This window comes from Stegodyphus dumicola, chromosome X1, assembly GCF_044657685.1.
Source record: "Stegodyphus dumicola isolate Sdum_Otavi_A_Nest chromosome X1, ASM4465768v1".
Lineage (NCBI taxonomy): Eukaryota > Metazoa > Arthropoda > Arachnida > Araneae > Eresidae > Stegodyphus > Stegodyphus dumicola.
In genome coordinates, this window is record NC_140780.1 from 164,953,170 (window position 1) to 164,975,757 (window position 22,588).

Below are 22,588 nucleotides of genomic sequence, written 5' to 3' on the forward strand. Positions count from 1 at the left end.
ACGTATTCGTGCGCAACGATGCAATTAAGCCAACTTTAACACCTTCATATGATGGTCCATTCAAAGTTGTCAAACGAACACCGAAACATTTCACCATCATCTGCAATGGCAAACAATCAGTGATTGGAATCGATCGTCTCAAACCAGCATTTCTAATGCAAGATCCAACAACTTCCTCATCAACATCACTCCCGGAAGAAAGCTTACATCCCGTTAAAGAGCAACCTAAAACTACCAGATCTGGAAGAAAGGTTAAATTTAACCCAAAGTACTTATAACGTACCGATGGTACTTGGGGGGGAGTACTGTGGCGTTCCGACAGATACTTCAACTTCTATTCATGAGATGGCGCCCCGTGTAAAATCCAGTTCTTAATCGGAGCAGCAAAGCGACATCTTTACTCACTCAGACTTCTCGACACACAACGGTACGCGAAGGTAGCATGAACTGTGTTCCGAGCTCAGTGTTGATCTCTTCAATGTAATTTAAATTGTAATTTAGTACTTAATATATTCTTTTGTTATAGGAGATTGTCTACTCTTATTTTCTTTAATTATATCATGCATTAAGCACACACGACCACCAAATATGCACATATATACTTTCAACAGTGGATCTGTGAGTGGCCAGAGGTATTGGGATGAGATCTCAGAACCTTAGGTAAAACTTTTCAGGGGAGCATAATAGGTCATATTTTTCATTTATTGATGACAATGCTAGTCCACATTGAGCAAACCTTGTTGACAAATACGGGTCAAAAGTTGTTAATTCAGACACCCATAATCCGGACCTCAAAGCTACAAACTTTCTGCACATGCGGCTTTACGGCTGCGAATATGTGTGTGCACGTGCGCAAAATACATTTACGAATGCGTGTTTAATGTATAACGGACGGTATAAGGTAAGCTAAAATTATATAATTCAGTTAATGTTGCAGATTGCGTTGTTCCTTAATCTTCGAATTGGATTTGGTTTATTTATTTATTTTTTTTTTTTTTTTTGCAGACTGTTAGAGCAATTTTATAAAAGTAAGCTTGAACTTTCGATTATGTCAAATAGAATTTCTGATATATATTTACTAATATGTAAAGAATCTACAAAGCAAAAGTATGTTTCGAAGTCCATTAAACAAAAAGTGGAATTGCTGCAAAAAATGGATAAAGGCACATTCTTTGTTTATCTAAACTTTAACGTTTGTTTATATTTAACGCCGCGGCACGCAATGAATTGGAAGTTGATCTGTCAGCACTATCCTTATCTTCAGGGCAGATGTTTTTATTTTATTTGGCTTATAATTCCTTACTAAATGTAGTATTTCATCTCGATGTACTCCGTCTTTGATATGATTTAACCTTTTGAGGCCGGGGCTTTGGTAGCAGTAAAAGCTACCAAAGGACGGGGAATCTTGAACCGAATGCTTTCCCCCTTTAAGAAATCACCTCCTATTTGCAACAAAGATTCTTGTGTGTAGTTTAATGGATTCTCAGAGGGGTGCATCTATGTTGCAAAAGGAAGACCTTTGAAAGAGATAAGTGGTTAAAACCCCAGGGACGTCAAATTTGACATTTTACCCCACTTTTCAGCCTGGAAAAAGGGGGAAAAAGACATGGCCACTAAAGTGGACAACCCCGTCTTTTCAAAGAGGTGGCCACTATAATTCACTCTATGGCCACTATAATGACATCCCGTCTTCAAAAGGTTAAATCAAATTCCTCGACATTATAATTCGCTTCCGATAGTGAAGAAAGTGACAGAGGTTATTGAAAACGAAAAAATTTCGATTGACAAATTAGTCGGTATTCTCGACAGGAACAGCTTGAGTATAGGACCCCATTGGCGATTTTTTGGTTTGGCAACCAGAAATGTCGCCGTTAAAATTGAAAACACAAGTTAGAGAAAGCACGTTTTAACCAGAAACAATTTTAGAATATATGTTTAAACAGCAAATTTGAAAATACATAAGTAAGTAGGGGCATTTTTTAAAATATATTGGCAAGTTAAATTGTAAATTTATTATATTTTATTGCATATTGTAAAAGATGTTAAAATTGAAAATAAATGTTAGAATGCACATTTTAACAAGAAAAATTTTAAATACAAATTTAGAATATATATTTAAACAGTGAAACTGAAAATAAATAAATAAATGGAGGCATATTTTTAGCAGTCATACTGAAAATACACATTACAAGCTGTAAAATTGAAAATAGGAGCTCAGAATACATGTTTAAATTAAAAATATGAAAATAAGAGTTAAGAATGCATGTTTAAATTAAAATTAAAGAAAGTTTGAAAATACACAAGTACATGGAGGCATATTTTAAGCAGCAATATTGAGAATGCAAGTTTTAAGTTATAAAACTGAAAACAGGAGTTCAGAATAAATGTTTAAATTAAAAATAAAAGAAATGCTGGAAATTCAGTAAAGTTTACAAAATCATGGTAAATTTATAAAGAAATCCTCTACTCTGCTCAATTTATGTCCCTTATAATTTCTAGAAATTTGTTGAATACATCAATATTTTGCTCCTTCGAAGAAAATGACGCAACAGGGTTGCCGAAGTGGAGTATTCTAGAATTTACTGGGTTACCAGAAAAACAACCGTCCAAAAAGTGCACCAAGCCAAAAATCGCCAATGGGGTTCTATACTCAACCTGTACCTCTCGACACAGCAATTATAGGACTTGAACAGCGGAACTTTGTAACTGAACAAGAAATTATGTCTGTTTATAGAATTAAAGAGAATGTATTATCACATAAAAAATGAAGCAACTTAAACAACATACATTGAAAGAAATGTTTAATAAAGTAAACAAATAAATATTAAGCTTTTTTTTTTCTTTCTTTTTCTTTTTCTTTTTTTTTTTTTTTTGTAAATTTTGATACCCTTTAGATCATAATTGTTCTTTATTTCATAAATTACAGTTTCATATTTTTAATTTTATAATTTCTGCATACCATCTTACCAGATTTAAACTGATGATCTATAATCCGGAATCACCGAAGTCCCGACGAGTCCGGATTAACGACTTTTGACTGTACCTTCAAACTGAATACATAGAGCAAATATGGCTAACAAAATCTCTGACCTTAAAACAAAGAGAACTTATGGAACTACCTTGGGAAAACAGCTGCACAGAGACATCCTTCCTCCTAGAGATGTAAATGCCCTGAAGACTGTACTCCTGAAGGAGCAGAACTTAATTCCCCAAACCATGGTTAACATTGTCACTGCCAGCATAAAAACACATTGTAGTATGTGTACAAGTCAGGGGAGATCACTTTCCATATTGAATTCATAAACCTTAATTTTTTCTGAGTTCTTTCTCCCCAACTCTGTTTTAATCATATTAATATTTATTGATCTATAATTAAATTCATTACAACACTCTTACATAGCACATTGTTTATTCCAGAGCAACATTAACTGACAATTACTTCACTTCAGTTTGACCAGCAACTAATGTGTTGCCACATATATGCAACATCTCCCCTCTTCTGGGAAACTCATAGGAATCAATGCATTACATAATTATCATATTTGGATGGTCGATATATATTACGACCACTTCCTGCTTTATATACACAATAACGATTAATATTATTGCTATTATTTTGATGGTGAGGATCATTATGTATTTTTGGATGTTCACTACTTATATTTTCCTCATTCTCATTACATAGATCATAATAGTCTAATGTTACTAAATTATTCTGATTTTTAGTTTTTCTTCAATGGAATTTATTCTGTCTAATTACCCTATTATCTTTTGTTCTAATCCAATATGATCTAGGAGTTGAATGCTTTTTTAAAACTATAGCAGGATCCCATTTATTTTCCCACCTCAACATTACTTTTTCACCAGGAATAAATTCAGGTTTTCCCCTTGCATGCTTATCATAATAGATTTTAGCCTGTTTCTGCTTACTCCTCACCTTTTCTCTATATTGATCTTTTACAGTTAGCTTCAATTCTGTTTGTGTAATTGGTAACCATGTTCTTAAATTCCTACTTAATAGCATTTGACTTGGTGATAAATTTATACCTGAAATTGGAGTATTTCTATATTCCAGTAAAGCCTCATTTAATTTCTCTAATCCTGCTTTTCTAAATAAACTCTTAGCTATACCTACCAACTTTTCTGCAAATCCATTAGATTTAGGATATCAAGGACTGCTAGTGATTATTTCAAATCCCCAATCCCTTGCGAAACTCTTCATTTTCCAACTATTAAATGGTACGTTATCACAAATTAAAGTTTTGGGTATTACATGTGTTGCAAATATCGATTTCAGTTTACCAGTAACTTCCACTGCACTTTTATTTTTAGAGGAACTATTTGTACACATTTAGTTAAGTAACAGCCTATTACTAGATAACTTTTCCCCGCATACTCACAGATATCAGCAACAACTTTTTCATAAGGTAAACTGGGAATTTCATGAGAAACAAGTGGTTCTTTTACTGTTTGAGGCCTGAACCTATCACAAATAAGCCATTTAGAAATCATATTCTCAATGTCACTGTTGATTCCTGGCCAAAATAGTACTTGCCGAACCCTAGCTTTTGATTTTTCAATCCCACTGTGAGCTTCATGCAATAATGTTAACATACACTTTCTTAATGTAACAGGTACTACAATTCGATTATTAAAAAAGAACTAAATCTTTTTCAACACACAACTCATTTTTAAATTTAAAATAAGATCTTGCTTCTTTAGGAACTTTATCAACACTCAAAGGCCATCCATTTTGCCAATATTCTTTCACTAACATTAACTCTTCATCTTCTAATGTAGCTTACTGAAATTCCCTTCTCTTACTCTCGGACATTTGTAGTTGTTTTGTTAGTGTATGAACAATCTCTGTTATATCCATGTTTTCATTTGTGTGTGTATCAATAAAGGAACGTGACAGTAAATCTGCAATATACATATATTTCCCAGGTAAATATTTAAGTTTTAAGTTATATTTTAAGAGCTTAATTTTTATCCTTTGCAATCTATTTGACAATACATTAGCAATATTTTTGTTCATAATTGAAACTAATCGTTTATGATCTACCTCCCTACCATAAATGTAATAGTGAAATTTATTAACAGCAAATAAAATACTAAGAAATTCTTTCTCAATCTGAGCTGAGGTTACCCCCCCTCCATTATTCAAACTCCTAAATGAAAAAGCAATTGGTTGCCCATTCAGAAGTAAGCAGCAGCCTAACCCATCTTTAAAACTATCTTCCTGTATAGTTATAGGTTTACTGCTATAAAATATTCCTAACACAGGTGCACTGGAAATTAATTTTTTTAATTCCCTGAATGCTTTAGAATGTAGCTGTAACCACTGCCATTCTACTTTGTTTTTCAAAATTTCCCTTAATATGGCTGTTTTCTCTGAAAAATGTTGTACAAATTTCCTCAAAAAATTACACATTCCCAAAACACGCCATGATGATCGGCTACGACACCACTCCAGACGACTCCACCAATGTTGTGGGGTTAGAGGCAAACATATTAAAGGGCTCTGTGAACGTAACCCTGCCTCAGACAAGCACTGTGAGATGGTGGAAGGTACCATGGGAGGTATAGATGTGGCTGTAGTGCGTTGAATAGTTGACAATGATACCATTGGGGTGGTTCGGGCCTGGCAAACAATTATTCTATCTTGCCTCGCATTTGTGCTCCTTGGCCTTCCAGAGCCTTCATTTCATCAGCAATTTCCTTGTAGCACAGCAGTGTCTGTATGCTGCAGGTGGCAGCCTATTGCTTGGTATTACCACCCAGCTTCACGCAACCCTACAATGCGACCACATTCGAAGTCATTTAGTTGTCTGTAAGGTCTTTGATATTGTCATAATCGTATCTTTATTACTTCTTTATGGAATTAGAATGTCAGCAACAAAAAAAGATAAATTTTCTGCCTCTGTTACTGTTTTTATACTTTGTGAACTGCACACTAGAAATGTGCACTATGATCACAATTCTTGTTTATTTGCCTTGAAACTTTGATTATTTACATGTTTGATGAAGATGGTTTTGCATACCAAATTTTGTCACAATCGCAAAAGTCCTTCTTGGTGCTTCGATTTTTTTTGCAAAAGAGTGTATACAGAATCTGCTTTTAAGATGTTCTGATTTTATACACTTTTATTTTCAACTTTATTAATGAATAGTCACAAGTTACACAATTAAACTCATAAAGAAATTAAATGCACAGAAAACTCATGGAACAATCTCTGAGAAGTCATGATATTGTCGCAATGAACTTTCACATTGAACTGACTTCAAATTGACGACCCACTTGTATCTATATGGAGCTAAATTTCAAAAAGCTTTGAGTGGATTCCAAGAATTCTTGAAGTATCGAAAATGAGCGAAAAGCTTCTCGAATGTACATTTCAAAGTAATGGCTAAGCATCATCTGCTAAAGGTACAAAATTCTACTTGGCAAATTTCTGCTTTCAAAATATAATTTCTAAATTTCTTTTGTGGTATTCTACTTTTTGTTTCTTATTCTTCAATGTCATTCAATTCTTATTTATTTTATTTTCCTGAAGTGGCCAAGAAGCCGCCCCCCCAAATGCACTTGGAACCCTGGAACCACTGCCTTAAGGAGTCAGGTAGCTTTAAAATGTCAAAATATTCAAAAAATATAACACATTTATAGCTCAATATCTTTATCACTAACTGGTTTATAAGCATGAAATTTGAAATACCTACTTTAATAGCCTTGACAGTGAATTTGCTACTTTTATTTTAGGTTCCAAATATTAAAATGATTTAAATGAAATGCATATATTTTAATACATACTTATAGCAGTAACTGATTAATAAACAAGTAGTTATTTTAACTATTTTTTCATCCAAATTAGAAAATAACATGCAGTTAAAATGGCCTACATTAAACCTCTTTGGATCTGTCATGAAGACCTGTATTTAAAGAGCCTTTATTAGCTAAATTTGTATATTTACTTAAAGCTCTTTTTTCATAAACTTACATTTATTAAGATGACATTTATATTATTAAAGAAAGTAAGAAAGCAAAATAACGTAAATTATTAGCTAATATATACCAAATGGGAAAAACTTCTGAGCGTTATGACAAAGCCAGCCATGGTGCTCAGAGGGTTAAAAATAAAGAAATATATTTTCTTAAAATATAAGTTTGAAAAAATTTGAGATTCCACATCTGGTTACTTTTTAACATAAAATTATAGTTCTAAATTCTTTTCTAAAAATCTATAAAGGCATATACAGTGGATGGACAAAAATATGGAAACACCTTGTGAAATGCAAGTTTGAAAACAAAGATTGATTTTAATGAAATATGTAGGTGGCACTGGCATTTTTGACTACTGACGCCACCTATACAACTTCGTAAACGTGCTAAACAGTTCAGTTGTTTGTTGGAGTACTGTTATGTGAGGTTATCATTGCATTATGTCAGAGTTAACAGACTTCGAACGTGGGCAAATTGTTGGAGCACGTATGGTAGGTGCTTCCGTAAGCAAGGTAGCCGAGGTGTTTAGTGTTTCAAGAGGTTCTGTATCGAAGATTTATTCCGCATATTTGAAATCGGAAAAACATCATCTGCTAAATCACAGTGCGGACGAAAGTGTGTCCTGAGTGGTCGTGACAGACGATCATTAAGGGCAATTGTGACGAAAAATAAGAAGACCACAGCTGCAAAAGTTACTGCTGAAATGAATGTTGTGTTACCGAACCCTGTGAGTACCAAAACAATTAGAAGGGAGCTTCATAAACAGGGAATTGCTGGCCGTGCTGCAATTGAGAAGCCACTGATCAGTGATGCTAATGCCCATAACAGGAAAAGGTGGTGTTTAAGTCATAAAGCCTGGACTATAGAGCAGTGGAAGCAAGTAATATGGTCTGACGAGTCTTCTTTCACATTGTTTCCCACTTCTGGCCGAGTTTACGTCTGGAGAACGCCATCTCAAGCCTATAATACAGACTGCTTGTTGCCAAGAGTGAAACATGGCGGGGGTTCTGTTATGGTTTGGGCAGCCATATCATGGTTCTCTGCTAGCCCCATGATAACTGTGTCAGGGCACATGACTGCCAAGACTTATCTGAACATTTTGGCCGATCAAGTTCATCCCATGGTACAAACTTTGTTCCCCGATGGTGATGGTGTCTTCCAAGACGACAAAGCCCCTGTTCATACAGCTCACATTGTCCAGGACTGGTTTTCTGAGCATGAGGATGAGTTGTCCCATTTCCCCTGGCCACCACAGTCACCAGACCTGAATATTATCGAACCTTTGTGGTCTACATTGGAACGGAAAGTGCGTTCTCGTTATCCACCGCCAACATCGCTATCTGAACTTGCCACCGTTTTGCAGGAAGAATGGTATAATATTCCCTTGGCAAACATACAGGAACTGTATTTATCCATTCCGAGAAGACTGCAAGCTGTTTTGGATGCCAACGGGTTTCCTACACCATATTAAGCAAAGAAACATGTTTTTTTAAAGGTGTTTCCATATTTTTGTCCAACCCCTATAAATAGCATCCTTGTTATTCATCAGTGTTTTGGTAATGTGATTTACACTTTTGGATCTCCTCGCAATGAGAAAATTTCAGATGTTTATGAATTTAGATCAATCAGTTGTTTCAAATGTTCAGTTTCAATGTTTCAAAAAGTGAAGCAATGCTGGGATGCAGAGTAAGGCAATCAATACTGGGTACTTTTCTGTTTCGCCGGCGCAAATCTCGCCAAGCAGACTTTATTGGCGACAACATACAGCATACACATAAAAAATGCTAACAAATGTTAGTTCTAAGAATTTTGTATTTTGAAGACAAACATTTTAATATCGTTTAAAATTTTGTAAAAAGCCAATAAATAAAGACAATAAATTTTTAAAAAGACATTAATTTAAGAATTTACTATGCTTTCACGGTTCAACATCCTGATTCGCCGGTTTGTATCACGTGATTCCAAGTGATTTCATCTCACGTAAACTGTGCTACAAAAATCTAATTTTCTCAGTAATTATCTACATTAAGTTAAATCTTAATTTGGAATACAAATTAAGATTTGACTTAATGTAATAACTTAATTGTTATTTCAATTTGTACGAATAGCTTACTCAGAAATTATGTAGAACCGCGGTGCTTTACTTCGCTAGTGCATTCTCATTAGAACTGATGACCCTTGACTTTGCCTTTTCTATATTTTTGCCTTCGGGTGAGCGGTGTGATTGCATCCTAGTTGATTTAATTACCACGAATGGCCTTAGGGCATAAAATTGAACTATCTGGTAAAAATTCTATGTAATTTTATGCCAATATTGAAAGAAATAATCAATGTGATAAGAAATGGCTGCAACTTGTTTTGAAAATGAGGCGTAAAAGGTTACCAGCGAGGTTATTCCGTTTGGCATCAGTTGTATCACTGTTGGCGACTTTATCGCCTGCGCCGGCAAAACGGAAAAGTACCCAATACTGTTATGACAATGAATTTAAAGGCTGAATGTGAACTGGGTAGCTATTTGTTATATTCTCAGAGAACTATTAAATTGAGTAAAACTTCAAACAGATGTATTAAAAGCTTTGCCAAAATATATTTACTAGAAAACTTCAATTTGATAATGAATGTAAACAAAAACATAATTTCAGTCAAAAGTTTGCAGCTTTAAATGGAAAGTTATCCCTGTTAAAATATTTGTTATTCAGCACATAGGCCAGGTTAGGTTATTTGAATATGGCAAAGAACATGAGGGCTACCTGCATAATGGGAGGAATGACTTCCAGGAGAACCTTCTAAGGTAAACGTGCTCGCATTCTGGTACACACTGGGAAAACATGAAAACCAAACATGCAACTAGCCCTTTCACATGGGACAGAAATAAGTCAGACACCCAGCATTCAGTGGTTTCAGGCATTTGGCTACTGGTAGGGCCTATGTTGTAATCTGCTTTTTGATTTGGTATTAAAACTAGTGCATGTAATTTTCCTTAAGTTTATATTTCTAAATACAGTACAAAGTCTGAAATCCGGACTCATTGGGACTTCAGCGATTCCGGATTTTTCCGGATATTAGATCATCAGTTTAAATCTAGTAAGATGGCATGTAGAAATTATAAAATTAAAATTTGAAATCATGATTTATGAAATAATGAAGTATTTATGATCTAAAGGTTATGAAAATTTACAAAAAAAAAAAAAAAAAAAAAAAAAAAAAGCTTAATATTTATTTGTTTACCCTATTATATTATTATATTTGTTTACCCTATATTTCTTTCGATGTAAGTGGCTTCTTTTTTTTTTTTTTTTTTTGGTGCTAATACTTTCTCTTGAATTCTGTAGACAGACATAATCTCATTCAGTTACATGGTTGAAGTCTTGTAACTGCTATTTCGAGAATTCCGACTAACTTGTCAATCGAAATTTTCTCGTTTTCAGTAACTTCTCTGTCACTTTCTTCACTATCAGTAGCGGTCATTTCTGGAACTAGAACCATACTACAGATTTCGCCATTCATTAATTGATTGATTGATGACTGAGAACCACTGTCATCACAATAAAAAAACTTCTTTTATACCATCTTCATTTATTACCGCTTCTCCATATTACTTTACAAAATCCGTTAACTGGAAAATTTCATCTTTGTTTTGTGATATCCGAAAACAACTATGAGACCAAATTGTTGTTTTGATTTTAATGTAAAAACTCTCCTGGTATTTCATACCTGGATTTCTTTCTTTTGATATATTGCTTTAATTTCTTTAACATATTTTAATATGCACGTATATATACGTTCTTATATATATTACAAAAAGTATTCTAAGCTGTATATATATGGCCTTGCTGCTTAGAGGGTTAAAAGGTGTTAGAAGGCACAGTATATGAGATGCATACATAAAGAAGAAATAATAAGTAGAATATTTAGAATATGTATTATTAAATAAAAGGGTCAGAACAAATTTTTGATACAGTACAAAGTCCAAAATCTGGACGTCCATTATCCGGAATGATCTAAAATCCGGACCTCAAAGCCACAATTTTTTTTTTTTTTTAAACTAATGCTTTACACATGCGCATTTGATTTTTCCTTCCATAATAAAACATGTGGAGATTTTCATTTAAAAATTCCGATTCTAAATTTCACTTAAGCACTAAATAAAATACCTCGTTATTGAAAAACAATCATGTAAGCGTAAATTTTTTAGATTAATAATTTGGCTGCGTATCTGAGTATCTACTTGGCATACAACTCAAACCGAAACATTCATCTATTTTATATCCCTGATGCCAACCTGGCGAGTCATTATTTATTATATTTTGCTTTCATCACCGCATGTTTATCAATACATGACAGCTTCAGTAATAACTCATGCTGTGATGTCTAAACTTTTTTATATTAGTAATTGAATAACAAGAGTATGGCAAACTTTTATGCTAAAATTACGCTTGGCGATGATCATAGATTTTTAAATGCTCTAAGAAATGTTGACGAGGAAACATTCAACAAAAATTTATTTTCATGTGCTAAAAACAGATTTTGTTAATGAAACTCATAGGGCAAAAGATTACATTTAGTGCTAATATTTAGATAAGACAAAATTTTTGGAATTTGGGGAAACACCAAGCGGCAAAATTAAGGGATGAGAAGTTTTTATGATTTACAGAAAGCACTGGGATCCAAAGTTCAGGCCCGGTGAAAATTTAGAACTTAGGAAAGCACTTTGTAGCAGAATTTAGGACCCGTAGAGACTGCACCAGGTAGTATCAAGCACCAGCCTTAGCTAAAGCCTTAAGTATATGTGAGAGTTTATTTATTCAGAACTCAGATTAGTTTTAAGCATGTGCAAGAAATGAACGTAGGTATGGTAAATAACTAAACTAATACAATTCAGGCTCAATTCAGTACCAATGGGAGCAAGACAAAATTTAGTGAAACAACTTGGCTTTCGTTGCCAATCTTGTGATACACAGCCAATCATGTATAATGGACGTTATTAAGCTAGGCTAAAATTATCTTTACCGATTCTTTCAGTTAATGTAGCGCATTGCGCTGCTCCGTAATCTTCTAGTTTGATCCAGCTTATTATTTTTTGCAGACTGTTATTATTACAGCAATTTTATAAAAACTAAAGCTTGAACTTTCAATTATGTCGAAAAGAGATTCCAATTCTGGAGCTACTAAGGGATCTACAAAGCGAAACCACGTTTCGATGTCCATTACACAAAAAGTGGAATTGTGCAAAAATGGATAAAGGCATATCCGTCTCAAAATTATGCGAGGAGTATAGCATTGGAAAGTCCACTGTATATGACACAAGAAAAAAAGAAAAAAGGAATTTTTTGTGGAAGCATCTTAAACAACTTACATTGAAAGAAATGTTTAATAAAGTAAACAAATAAGTATTAAGCCTTTTTTTTTTTTTTTTTTTTTGTAAATTTTGATACCCTTTAGATAATTATTGTGCTTTGTTTCATAAATTATGATTTCATATTTTTTACTGTATAATTTCTGCATGCCATCTTACCAGATATAAATTGATGATCTATTATCTGGAAAAATCTCAAATTCGGAATTACTGAAGTCCCGACCAGTCCGGATTTCAGACTTTGTACTGTATATATGAAAATAATTATTTCTTTTTATAATAATTCAGTTATAAGTCTTAAGGACTATTAGTACATGTTTTAAGTAGATGGAAATCAGAAATTGGTATCAATATTAAATAATACTTAGCCATTAAAATAAAAGGTTCTCTAATTTAGAATAAAGTGAACAGGGCACTAATTATAGAGTGACTGTGATTTTTGATTTAAAATATAGCTTATCCTGTCCAGTTACTAGAGCCAGATGATTACCCACTCTGAAGAACATTTGTGATATTGTTCCTGCAACAAAGTGCTATATACAGCACATTTGCTGCATATGTGTTCACAGATGAAGCATACTTTGCATGTAAAGGAGCCTTCGATCAGCATAGCACCCATGTGCGGGCTTTGAAGAACCCTCATCATACGCAACCACGTGCAGCTCAAGAGCGTTTCTCGGTCAATGTTTGGGTCAGTACAAGGCTCATCCACATTACACCACTGATGTGCACTGACATCTCGAAGTAACCTTTGGACAGTGGTGGACAGGTCATGGTGGCCCTGTTTATTGGCCTTCCAGATCAACGGACCTATCATGCATGGACTTCCTCTGGGGTCACATGAAGAGTTTGGTGTATGAGATGACCGTTCCTTCATTTGAAGACCTCATCACTCGAATATTTGTAGCTGCCGGGAGATACATGACATGCCAGGGATGTTCCAGAATGTAAGGCATTTCATGCAGTGCCGCTGTCAGGCCTGCCAGACGACATCTGGTCATAATTTATACCTTTTGTAGTATAACCTTTCAATAAAATGTTTTCTGTCCCTTTAATGTGTTGCTGTTTCTGTTTTTTTCCTCTGTTCCTTTGAAACACAGCTTGAAACTATGCCATTTATGACCCTGAATTCCTATGTGATTCTGGAGTTGTCTCTGTACCCCCTACACATCCTACAGGTTTGTTGGTCTAGTAATGAATTACCCTGTATATTTTGATAAACAAGAAGGACATGTAACTGCTTCAACAGCGTGAATGGCAGAAACCACTTAGGGTCTCTCCTTTCCTTATTTCTTCTGTCAGCATGTCTTTGTAGTATAATTAGAAGCATGTCCCGCTAGCAAAGGCTTTCCCCCCCCAGGCAGATAGTCCTCGCTTGCTTTGCCATGTTTAAGTAAACTAACCTCTATATGATAACATGCAACTGTAAAGGATCACAAAAAAAAAAAAAAAAAAAAAAAAAAATTAGACCATGGATTTGATCTACTACAAAAGTTTTTGTAAAGATATTGAATTTGAAATTTAAAAAAATATTTATCATATTCTATGAATGGTTAGCTTTTAGAGTCTATAAATGTTTGGCAATGTCTAGCCATTTAATTTATAGTACTAAAAAATTAGGAAAAAACATCTTTGTTTGTTGACTGTAGAAAATAGAAGGCATGTGTTTTTATGTATTTTCATGACTCTCACTCTTTCAGTTCATTTCATACATAACTAAAAGCAAAAACACATAAACCTCTATTTCAGTCTATTCCTGCATGATAAGAAAATTAATGCTGAGCTTTAGTTCATTTTAGTGTGCTATTATATATACTGAGTATGCTGTTTAGCCTTTAACTGCATTTGCAAGTCATATAAAGTGTGTTTATTAATCATGCATTATGCATAATGCACATAATAAAACATAAAAAGTGCAGATAAGCCTCTACATCAAAAATTCTGTGATAACATGATTGAAATAAGGAGAAGAATTACATCTATCATTTTAAAATTTCTTGCACATAATGAATAAAATATTTCTTCAACAAATAAATTTGGAGAAAATTTTACTAGAATTCTTTTCAGATAAAACAAGAGTAAATCAGTAAAACTGACAAATAAGAATTAAATGGTTTCAGAATATACAAATCTTCACTTACATAAGATGTTGACCTGAGCTCCTCTGCTGATGATGGAACGTCCGGTTGTGGTATCAGTGGCAATGCATTTAAATTCTCCTATATCAGAAAGGGGATTTACTCTTGAAATATATAAGTTACTGCCGACCATATGGCGGCGAGTATCATTCTCCAGCCTCTGCCCATCTAAAGTCCAATAGAATGTAATATTTTCTTTACTAGAAGCACCACACTTTATAGTAGTGTTATAGCCCTCTAATGCTGTGACATCTTCTGGCTGAGGGCTGAAAAATAATGTATCTTGGTCTGCTCTTCCTTGTAAAGTGATACCTGGAAGAAAAAGAAACAAATTTATTAATAGATTGAAACAGAATTTAAAAATACTAGTCTTCTAATAATATGCCATAATCACTAAATAAAGCTTACTTTAAAAAAAGAAAAGGGGAGAAAAAAAACACCTTACTGGTAAACTTTAAAACTTAAGACAATGGAATTTGATTTTATGACTCAATATGTGGTTTCACAAACATTATTACCCAGAAAAAAAAACTTCCGTACTGATGGATTTTAAATGTACATCTTTGAAAACCTCATTTCATCTTTTTTCTTTATTAGAATCTCTCTCTCTCTCTCTCTCTCTCTGTATATATAAACTTAAAGCATCTAAAGTTAAAAGTAAACTGGAGTCAAAGCAAGGCAATTCTGCAACAATATTAATAACTGCAACCATGTATAAGAGGTTTATACATATATAATATAATATAAAAGAAATTATCTCCTAGGAAATTCAAAGTGAAATTTAGAAAGCAAATGTGCACTATTGTAGTAATAACTGGAATTTGTAAATAAATACACTGGAACTGTCATAAAATGTAAAAAAAGAGAATAAAACGAGAATTATTGCTGATTCCACAGAAAGATACCAACTTATGAAGGGGAACTGAAACCTCTCCATACAATCTTCAATAATTCATGAAAAGTGTATTTCATCATCTTGCATATCTCAACAAATCTCTTTTCAATTTTAAATTTCAGAATATCCAAATTACACCTTACCAATTCAGATATGTGAGATAATTTCCTGACACAGGGACAGACTATTAATTACAAATAAATTCAAGAATAAATATAGCAGTCATAGAGAAAAAGATTTGAAACTAAACATAAGAAAAAAATGAAATAAAAACAAGAAATAAACTAATTTGTCACAAAATTAGAAAATTTTTTTTACAAATTAAGGGCAAAAGTTAATTTTACACTCTCTTTATATTTTATCATAACAAAAGAAATCTGAACTGGTAAGATGTAATTCAGATATTCTGAAACTGAATAGAAATGCAAAATTGAAAAGGGATTTGTTTAAAGGATAAGCGAGATGATGAACTGTGCTTTTCATGAATGGTTATATGCTTATATGGAACTGTGATCAAACGTGATGGCTGTATGGAAAGGTTCCAAGTCCCCTTGATAAGTTAAGGTCTTTCTATTTGGAACCAGCAATAGTTCTCTTGTTTTATTCTTTTCTTCCACATTTTAATTGACAATTCCAGTCTATTTATTTACAAACTGAAATTAATTATTACCACAATAGTGGACATTCGCTTTCTAAATTTCTCTTCAAATTTCCTAGAAGATAATTTCCTTTATATTCTCTTTTAATTTACTAAATTAAATATTATATTTTCAGCAACAGTATAGGATTTTACGATTTAGTTCTATTAAATAAATTTTAAAATTAAATCATCTTAAAGTTCCACCCCCCCCTGTTTTTCTTTATAAGTACAAAGTCCGAAATCTGGATGCCCATTATCCGGAATGATCTAAAATCCAGAGCTCAAAGCTACAAACACTTTTTTTTTTTTTTTCCTTTTTGCATGCTTTAACCACGCGCATTTGATTTTTCATTCAATAATAAAACATGTGGAGATTTTCATTTAAAAATTCCGATTCTTAATTTCACTTAAGCACCAAATAAAATACCTCGTTATGGAAAAACAATGATGTAAGCGTAAATTTTTTAGATTAATAATTTGGCTGCGTATCTACTTGGCATACATCTCAAACCAAAACATTCATCTATTTTATATCCCTGATGCCAACCTGGCGAGTCATTATTTATTATATTTTGCTTTCATCACCGCATGTTTATCAATACATGACAGCTTCACTAATAACTCATGCTGTGATGTCTAAACTTTTTTATATTAATAATTGAATAACAAGAGTACGGCAACCTTTTAGCAACATTTTATGCTAAAATTACGCTTGGCGATGATCATAGATTTTTAAATGCTCTAAGAAATGTTGACGAGGAAAAATTCAACAAAAATTTATTTTCATATGCTAAAAATAGATTTTGTTAATGAAACTCATAGGGCAAAAGATTACATTTAGTGCTAATTTAATTAAGAATAACTGATATGTTGTTCAACATAAACTCAGAAGCGGCGGCAGAATATGTCAGCACCGGACCGCAGAATTCAGGTAAGACGAAATTTTTGGAATTTAGGGAAGCACAGAGTGGAAAAATTAAGGGATGAGAAGTTTTTTATGATTTACGGACAGCACTGGGTAGCAAAGTTTAGGTGCGGTGAAAATTTAGAACTTAGGAAGGCGCTTTATAGCAGAATTTAGGACCCGTAGAGACTACACCATTCGGTATTTAGCGCCAGCCCTAGATAAAGCGTTAAGTATATGTGGTAGTTTATTTATTCAGGACTCAGATTAGTTTTAAGCATGTGCAAGAAATGAACGTAGGTATATTAAATAACTAAACTAATACAATTCAGGCTTAATTCAGTACGCAATAGGAGCAAGACAAATTTTAGCGAAACAACTTGGCTTTCGTTGCCAATCTTGTGATACACAGCCAATCATGTATAATGGACGTTATTAAGCTAGGCTAAAATTATCTTTACTGATTCTTTCAGTTAATGTAGCAGACTGCGCTGCTCCGTAATCTTCTAGTTTGATCCAACTTATTATTTTTTGCAGACTATTATTATTACAGCAATTTTATAAAAACTAAGCTTGAACTTTCGATTATGTCGAAAAGAGATTCAAATTCTGGAGCTGCCAAAGGATCTACAAAACGAAACCATGTTTTGATGCCCATTAAACAAAAAGTGGAATTGCTGCAAAAAATGAATAAAGGCATATCCATCTCAAAATTACGCGAGGAGTATGGCATTCGAAAGTCAACTGTATATGACATAAGAAAAAAGAACTTTTAGAATTTTTTGTCGAAGCAACTTAAACAATGTACATTGAAAGAAATGTTTAATAAAGTAAACAAATAAATATCAAGCTCTTTTTTTTTGTAAATTTTGATACCCTTTAGATGATAATTGTTCTTTATTTCATAAATTACGATTTCATATTTTTAATTTAATAATTTCTGCATGCCATCTTACCAGATTTAAGCTGATGTTCTAATATCCAGAAAAATCCCAAATCCGGAATCGACGAATTCCCGACGAGTCCGGATTTCGGACTGCATATATATATACATAAATATAATCACATAAACATTTTCTGAATCATATATATCTATCTATATATACGTGTGTGTGTGTTCTATTTTTGAGTATCTCCAGTGCAAACTATAAGGTGCTGCTTCAAGTCAGATGCAAATCTAATGTACGATCTGCATGTCTGAAATATCAGACCCTCGAAGTCAAAATCGGCTTACTGCAAACTGAATCATATATATATCTCATATAGATATTTCTTTTTCAAAGTTTGAAATTCTGTTATTCATGTGTCCTGGAGGTATCAAATGGCCATGTTTGGAGAGAAATTATTTTTAGTGATTAAACCAATATTGATACAGTAAAATAAATCAGCAAAAACTAAATTAAATAATGCAAGAGTTTTATTGACACAAACTTCACATGCACAGTCCAACACATGGTTCCCAACTCAGAGACTCTCTCTCTGTTCAGTTCAAAGTTGCAGTTGAAAACACAGAGTGAAAAATTAAGAACTTAAAACAATTAAACAAACAGAAAAATTACAAAAAACACTTTACAAATTGATTTGTAATATTTACAATCAAACAGTATTTTTTACTTTGCAATTAATCATTTTTTTATAATTTATTATTATTTTCTACATTTCCACACTAGCAGGCAAGCCATCTTTGAAACTGTGAATAAACTGCTTCCTGCATAGTGCAGCCATCTGGTGGTGAGATAATGAAGTGAAGATTGTTCTAGCACATGATTTAAATCAGGGATCTTCAAACTATTTTGGACAAGTGACCCCTTTTCCAAAATGAACTGTTACCTCAGACCCCCATGGCCAAATTACCTACTTTTAAGATCAACCCCCTTATTCATAATGGTCCGCTAACTTAAAACAGCTGCTACAGAGTGTTATTTTTCATTCTGACTTAGGTCAATAGAAGAAGACAGAGTGAGAATTAGCAATGTTTTAAGTTAGCAGAGTATTATGAATAAGGGGGGCTATCTTTAGCTTTTTCCTATTGATACAAAATACCTAGGTACTAAGTTACCAATTGGAAAACTTTGCACTTGGTTAAGTGAGTAAAGTTGACTTCATTTTCTCATCAAAATTTAACAAAATAAAAAGACATACAATTCAGTAAATATCAAGTTTAATTTATAATGATTATTACAAATTAAGTACTTAAAGAATCTTAAGTAGGTAGGAAATTATATTTAAAAAAGTATTAATTCGCAAAGAGAAAATAAAACATTCAGTGTGATGGATGAACCTGATGACTATCAATCTAGCTACATCCAGTTCAATATTGGTGAGTTGCAGCCTTAAATCTCCGCTTTGGTCGATTTTCAAACGGTTTCTTTGTTTCGTCAAAATGTTTGTTACCACACTGAAGCTTTTTTCAACTAGGTAGGATGATGGAAAAGCGATAAGGTATTTTTTAGCAATGTTCCACAATGTAAAATACTGTGTTTCAATGTTGCGTTGCAACCAGAACTTCTGATAGCCTTGGTTGAACTTCTGCTTAAGCTCTTCGTCTGTGCTGATGGTAATCAACTCTTCTTGCATTATCACATTGGCTTCTTCTATGGCTGTGGTATTGTACGGATTTATTATCCATTGAGGAATTTGTAAATTTAAAAAATCCTCACACCTCTCCGTAAAATCCTTGTGTAATGCGTCCAAGTGAGTGACATATAATAAAATGTCATCATCTTGAAACATTTCTAGTAATTTTGACAAATGCGGAAACTGTAAATATTCTTTTCTGCCTAAATTTTGTTTATAAAGGATTAGTTTACCCACGAAGACCGATATTATTGATTTTGTTTTAATCAAGTTAAGATCGTCACACTGCAGTTGCAAATTAACTTTGTTGAACATTCCAAAGATATCAGTCAAATAATAAATATCTGTTTTACAATTGTTCAGATTTTCTTTCAAATGCGGATCTTTTTCTTGTAAAAACTCCAACACAGATTCAAAAATGGCTGAAAATCTTTTTAAGCAAGAGCCTCTTGATAGCCAGCGAACTTCAGTGTGCAGAAGTAATCGAGTAAAGACTTCGTCGTTTTCCTCACATAGCTGAGCAAATAACCGAGAGTTCAAAGAATTGCTTCGAATCTTGTTGATAGCATTTATTACATATTGTAAAGACTTATGCAATCTAGGACTCAGCTTTTTTGCTACTAAATGCTGCCTGTGAATCACGCAGTGAATGACCAGTACATCAGGCAGTTGTCGCTTTAAGTGAGCTATAAAACCACGATGACGACCAACCATAGACGGTGCACCATCAGTCGCAACAGAAACAATGTTCTTCCATGGAATAGCTTTGTCAGTAAAAAAATGTTCCACGGCCTGAAAAACCGATTCTCCTCTGGTATCAGTCTCTAAATATGTAGCAAAAAGCAGTTTTGGGCACATATTTTCATCTTTGATGAATCGAACATATCCTAACAACAGAGCTTCATTGTCGGGTAATGTAGACTCGTCCAACTGGAGAGAGAATCTGTTGGTCTGTAAGAACTTGCATAAAATGTTTTCCACATCGCGTCCCATCATCTATGCGTCTCTGACCGGTGTTATTGCTCAAAGGTATTCTCTTTAAAATTCATGTGCGGGTTTGTACAATACATTGTTAAGGACCTCCGCAATGGCTGGTAAGATAAGCTGCTCTCCAATTGTGTGGGTTTCCCCGACTTCGCTATTAGTAAAGATATATTATAGGACGCTCGTAAACCATCATCGTCTTTAATAGATGATGACGCAAACATCGATCTTATGGATGGCCTTTTGTCTAGTTTTTCTTTAAGTGCTTGAAAAAATGACAAGGGCTTACTTTTTTTGTCAGCATGTACTCTTGATAAGTGATCATCCATTTTTTAAGGCTTCATGGCATCGTTACTGAATACTTTTTCACATGTGAGACACATCGGCAAGTTTTGATTTGATGGAGATGCAATAAATCCGAACTTCAAGTAGTCCAAACTGTATTGTCTACATTCTTTTTTCGTGTCCGCCATCATAAAACTCTCAGTAATCAGTCACTTTACTTCACTTAATTAGCTATGTAATAACTTTGTAATCTCTTGAAATAAATGACTACTTATATGAGTTATTATCGTTCAAGCTCCAACGAATTTCAAAACGCAAATGAACTTTCAACCTAAGTGCAAGCTCGTTAAATAGTAAAATATCAGGAACATGTTTGGACTTGATCATGAATTCGTTCATGTTAAATCACATAAGCGTCAAATAGAGAGCAAGTCAAAACGCGCCTGGAAGACGTACGCTCGAACTCATTATCTTGCACAAACTTGTCCACACAGACTTCATCTTGTACGAACGAGTTCTTCATCTTGTACGAACTTGAGACTTTACATTACTACAACAATGCTGTTTCCTACAAAAATATTAATTATTCTTAGTACACGTAACACAACATAAACAATACAGTACCTACCTATCTTGAAAGTTTTAAATAAGAACTTGTGTTAATTTAATAGGGGTCGATTTTTAGACCTCGTTGACCCCCAAAATCAGTTTTCGTTTATGTCGACCCCTAGGAAATCGATATCGACCACTTTGGGAATCCCGGATTTAAATTCAAGTCCCCTTAAAAAGTTTCTTTTCATGATTTACATTCAAGTTCCTTTAAAATACAATTTTTCGGAATTAAACTTCCTACATGTGGATTCCCTCTTTTTGATACATTCTACTAAATTTATATTAGGAGATAGTATAATCAATATTTCTTTAGTAAATAAATTTATCTCATATATATATATATATATATATATATATTTCGCGAAAATGAATATATCGGTGATTTCGCGAGTTCAAAGTTTCGCGAATTTTACATGAACAGAACCGAAAGTTGAAAAATTTCAAAAGTACCTAAGTAAAGTTGAGGAAGTTGAAAAAAAAAAAAAAAAAAAAGTATTTCGCGAGGCTTTAATTTTCGCGATTCCGACGGGCTCGCGAAAATAAGGGCCTTTACAGTATATATATATATTCTGTTCTTGAGTACCTCCAGTGCAAACTATAAAAGTGCTGCTTCAAGTCCGATGCAAATCTAATGTACGATCGACCTGCATGTCTGAAAAATCAGACCTTTGAACTCAAACCTTTGAACAGCTTACTGCAAACTGACTCATAGAGCAATGTTTAATCCTCTCACTAAATAGGTGAAAATATTGCGTATTTTTTATTACATATTTCAAATCTACATATATTTTAGAGTTAAAATATACAAAAAAATTTTGTAAAAGAGTTTTTTTTTTTTTTTTTTTTCCAAAATAGAATTAGATTATAGAAAAATGTTGTCAGAATACCGAAATTGAAGAATCATGATATAAAAGGAAAATTTTGAAAATTAATATTGGTTAAATTATGATTTATTTTATAAAATACAAAGGTAAAACATATACACTAATGAAAATATTTGCATAATGTAATACTTTGCATATCAATTTTGGCACCACTGTTGAAAGTTTTCAATAGAAACTGAATTTTCAGATTCATCACTATCTGCAGAGGAATCCGAGAAATTCGCTTCAGTTTCGCTATAAATATTTTCAATATACTTGAAATCAGAGTGAGAACTACTATCAGTGTCGGAAATATCGTCAGGAATATAGGTTA

At 33.3% G+C, this 22,588-nt stretch overlaps 1 protein-coding gene across 2 annotated transcripts in view; it reads right to left on the reverse strand.

The window, feature by feature from the left end:
* Window positions 1-22,588, reverse strand: part of LOC118199526 (inactive tyrosine-protein kinase 7-like) — a 151,222-nt gene that overhangs the window by 60,779 nt on the left and 67,855 nt on the right. For both annotated transcript variants that reach the window (XM_085807760.1, XM_085807759.1), the window contains exon 2: window positions 14,498-14,806. In XM_085807760.1, coding sequence (XP_085663886.1) covers window positions 14,498-14,806 — 309 coding nt within the window. The remainder of the gene's footprint in view (window positions 1-14,497; window positions 14,807-22,588) is intronic.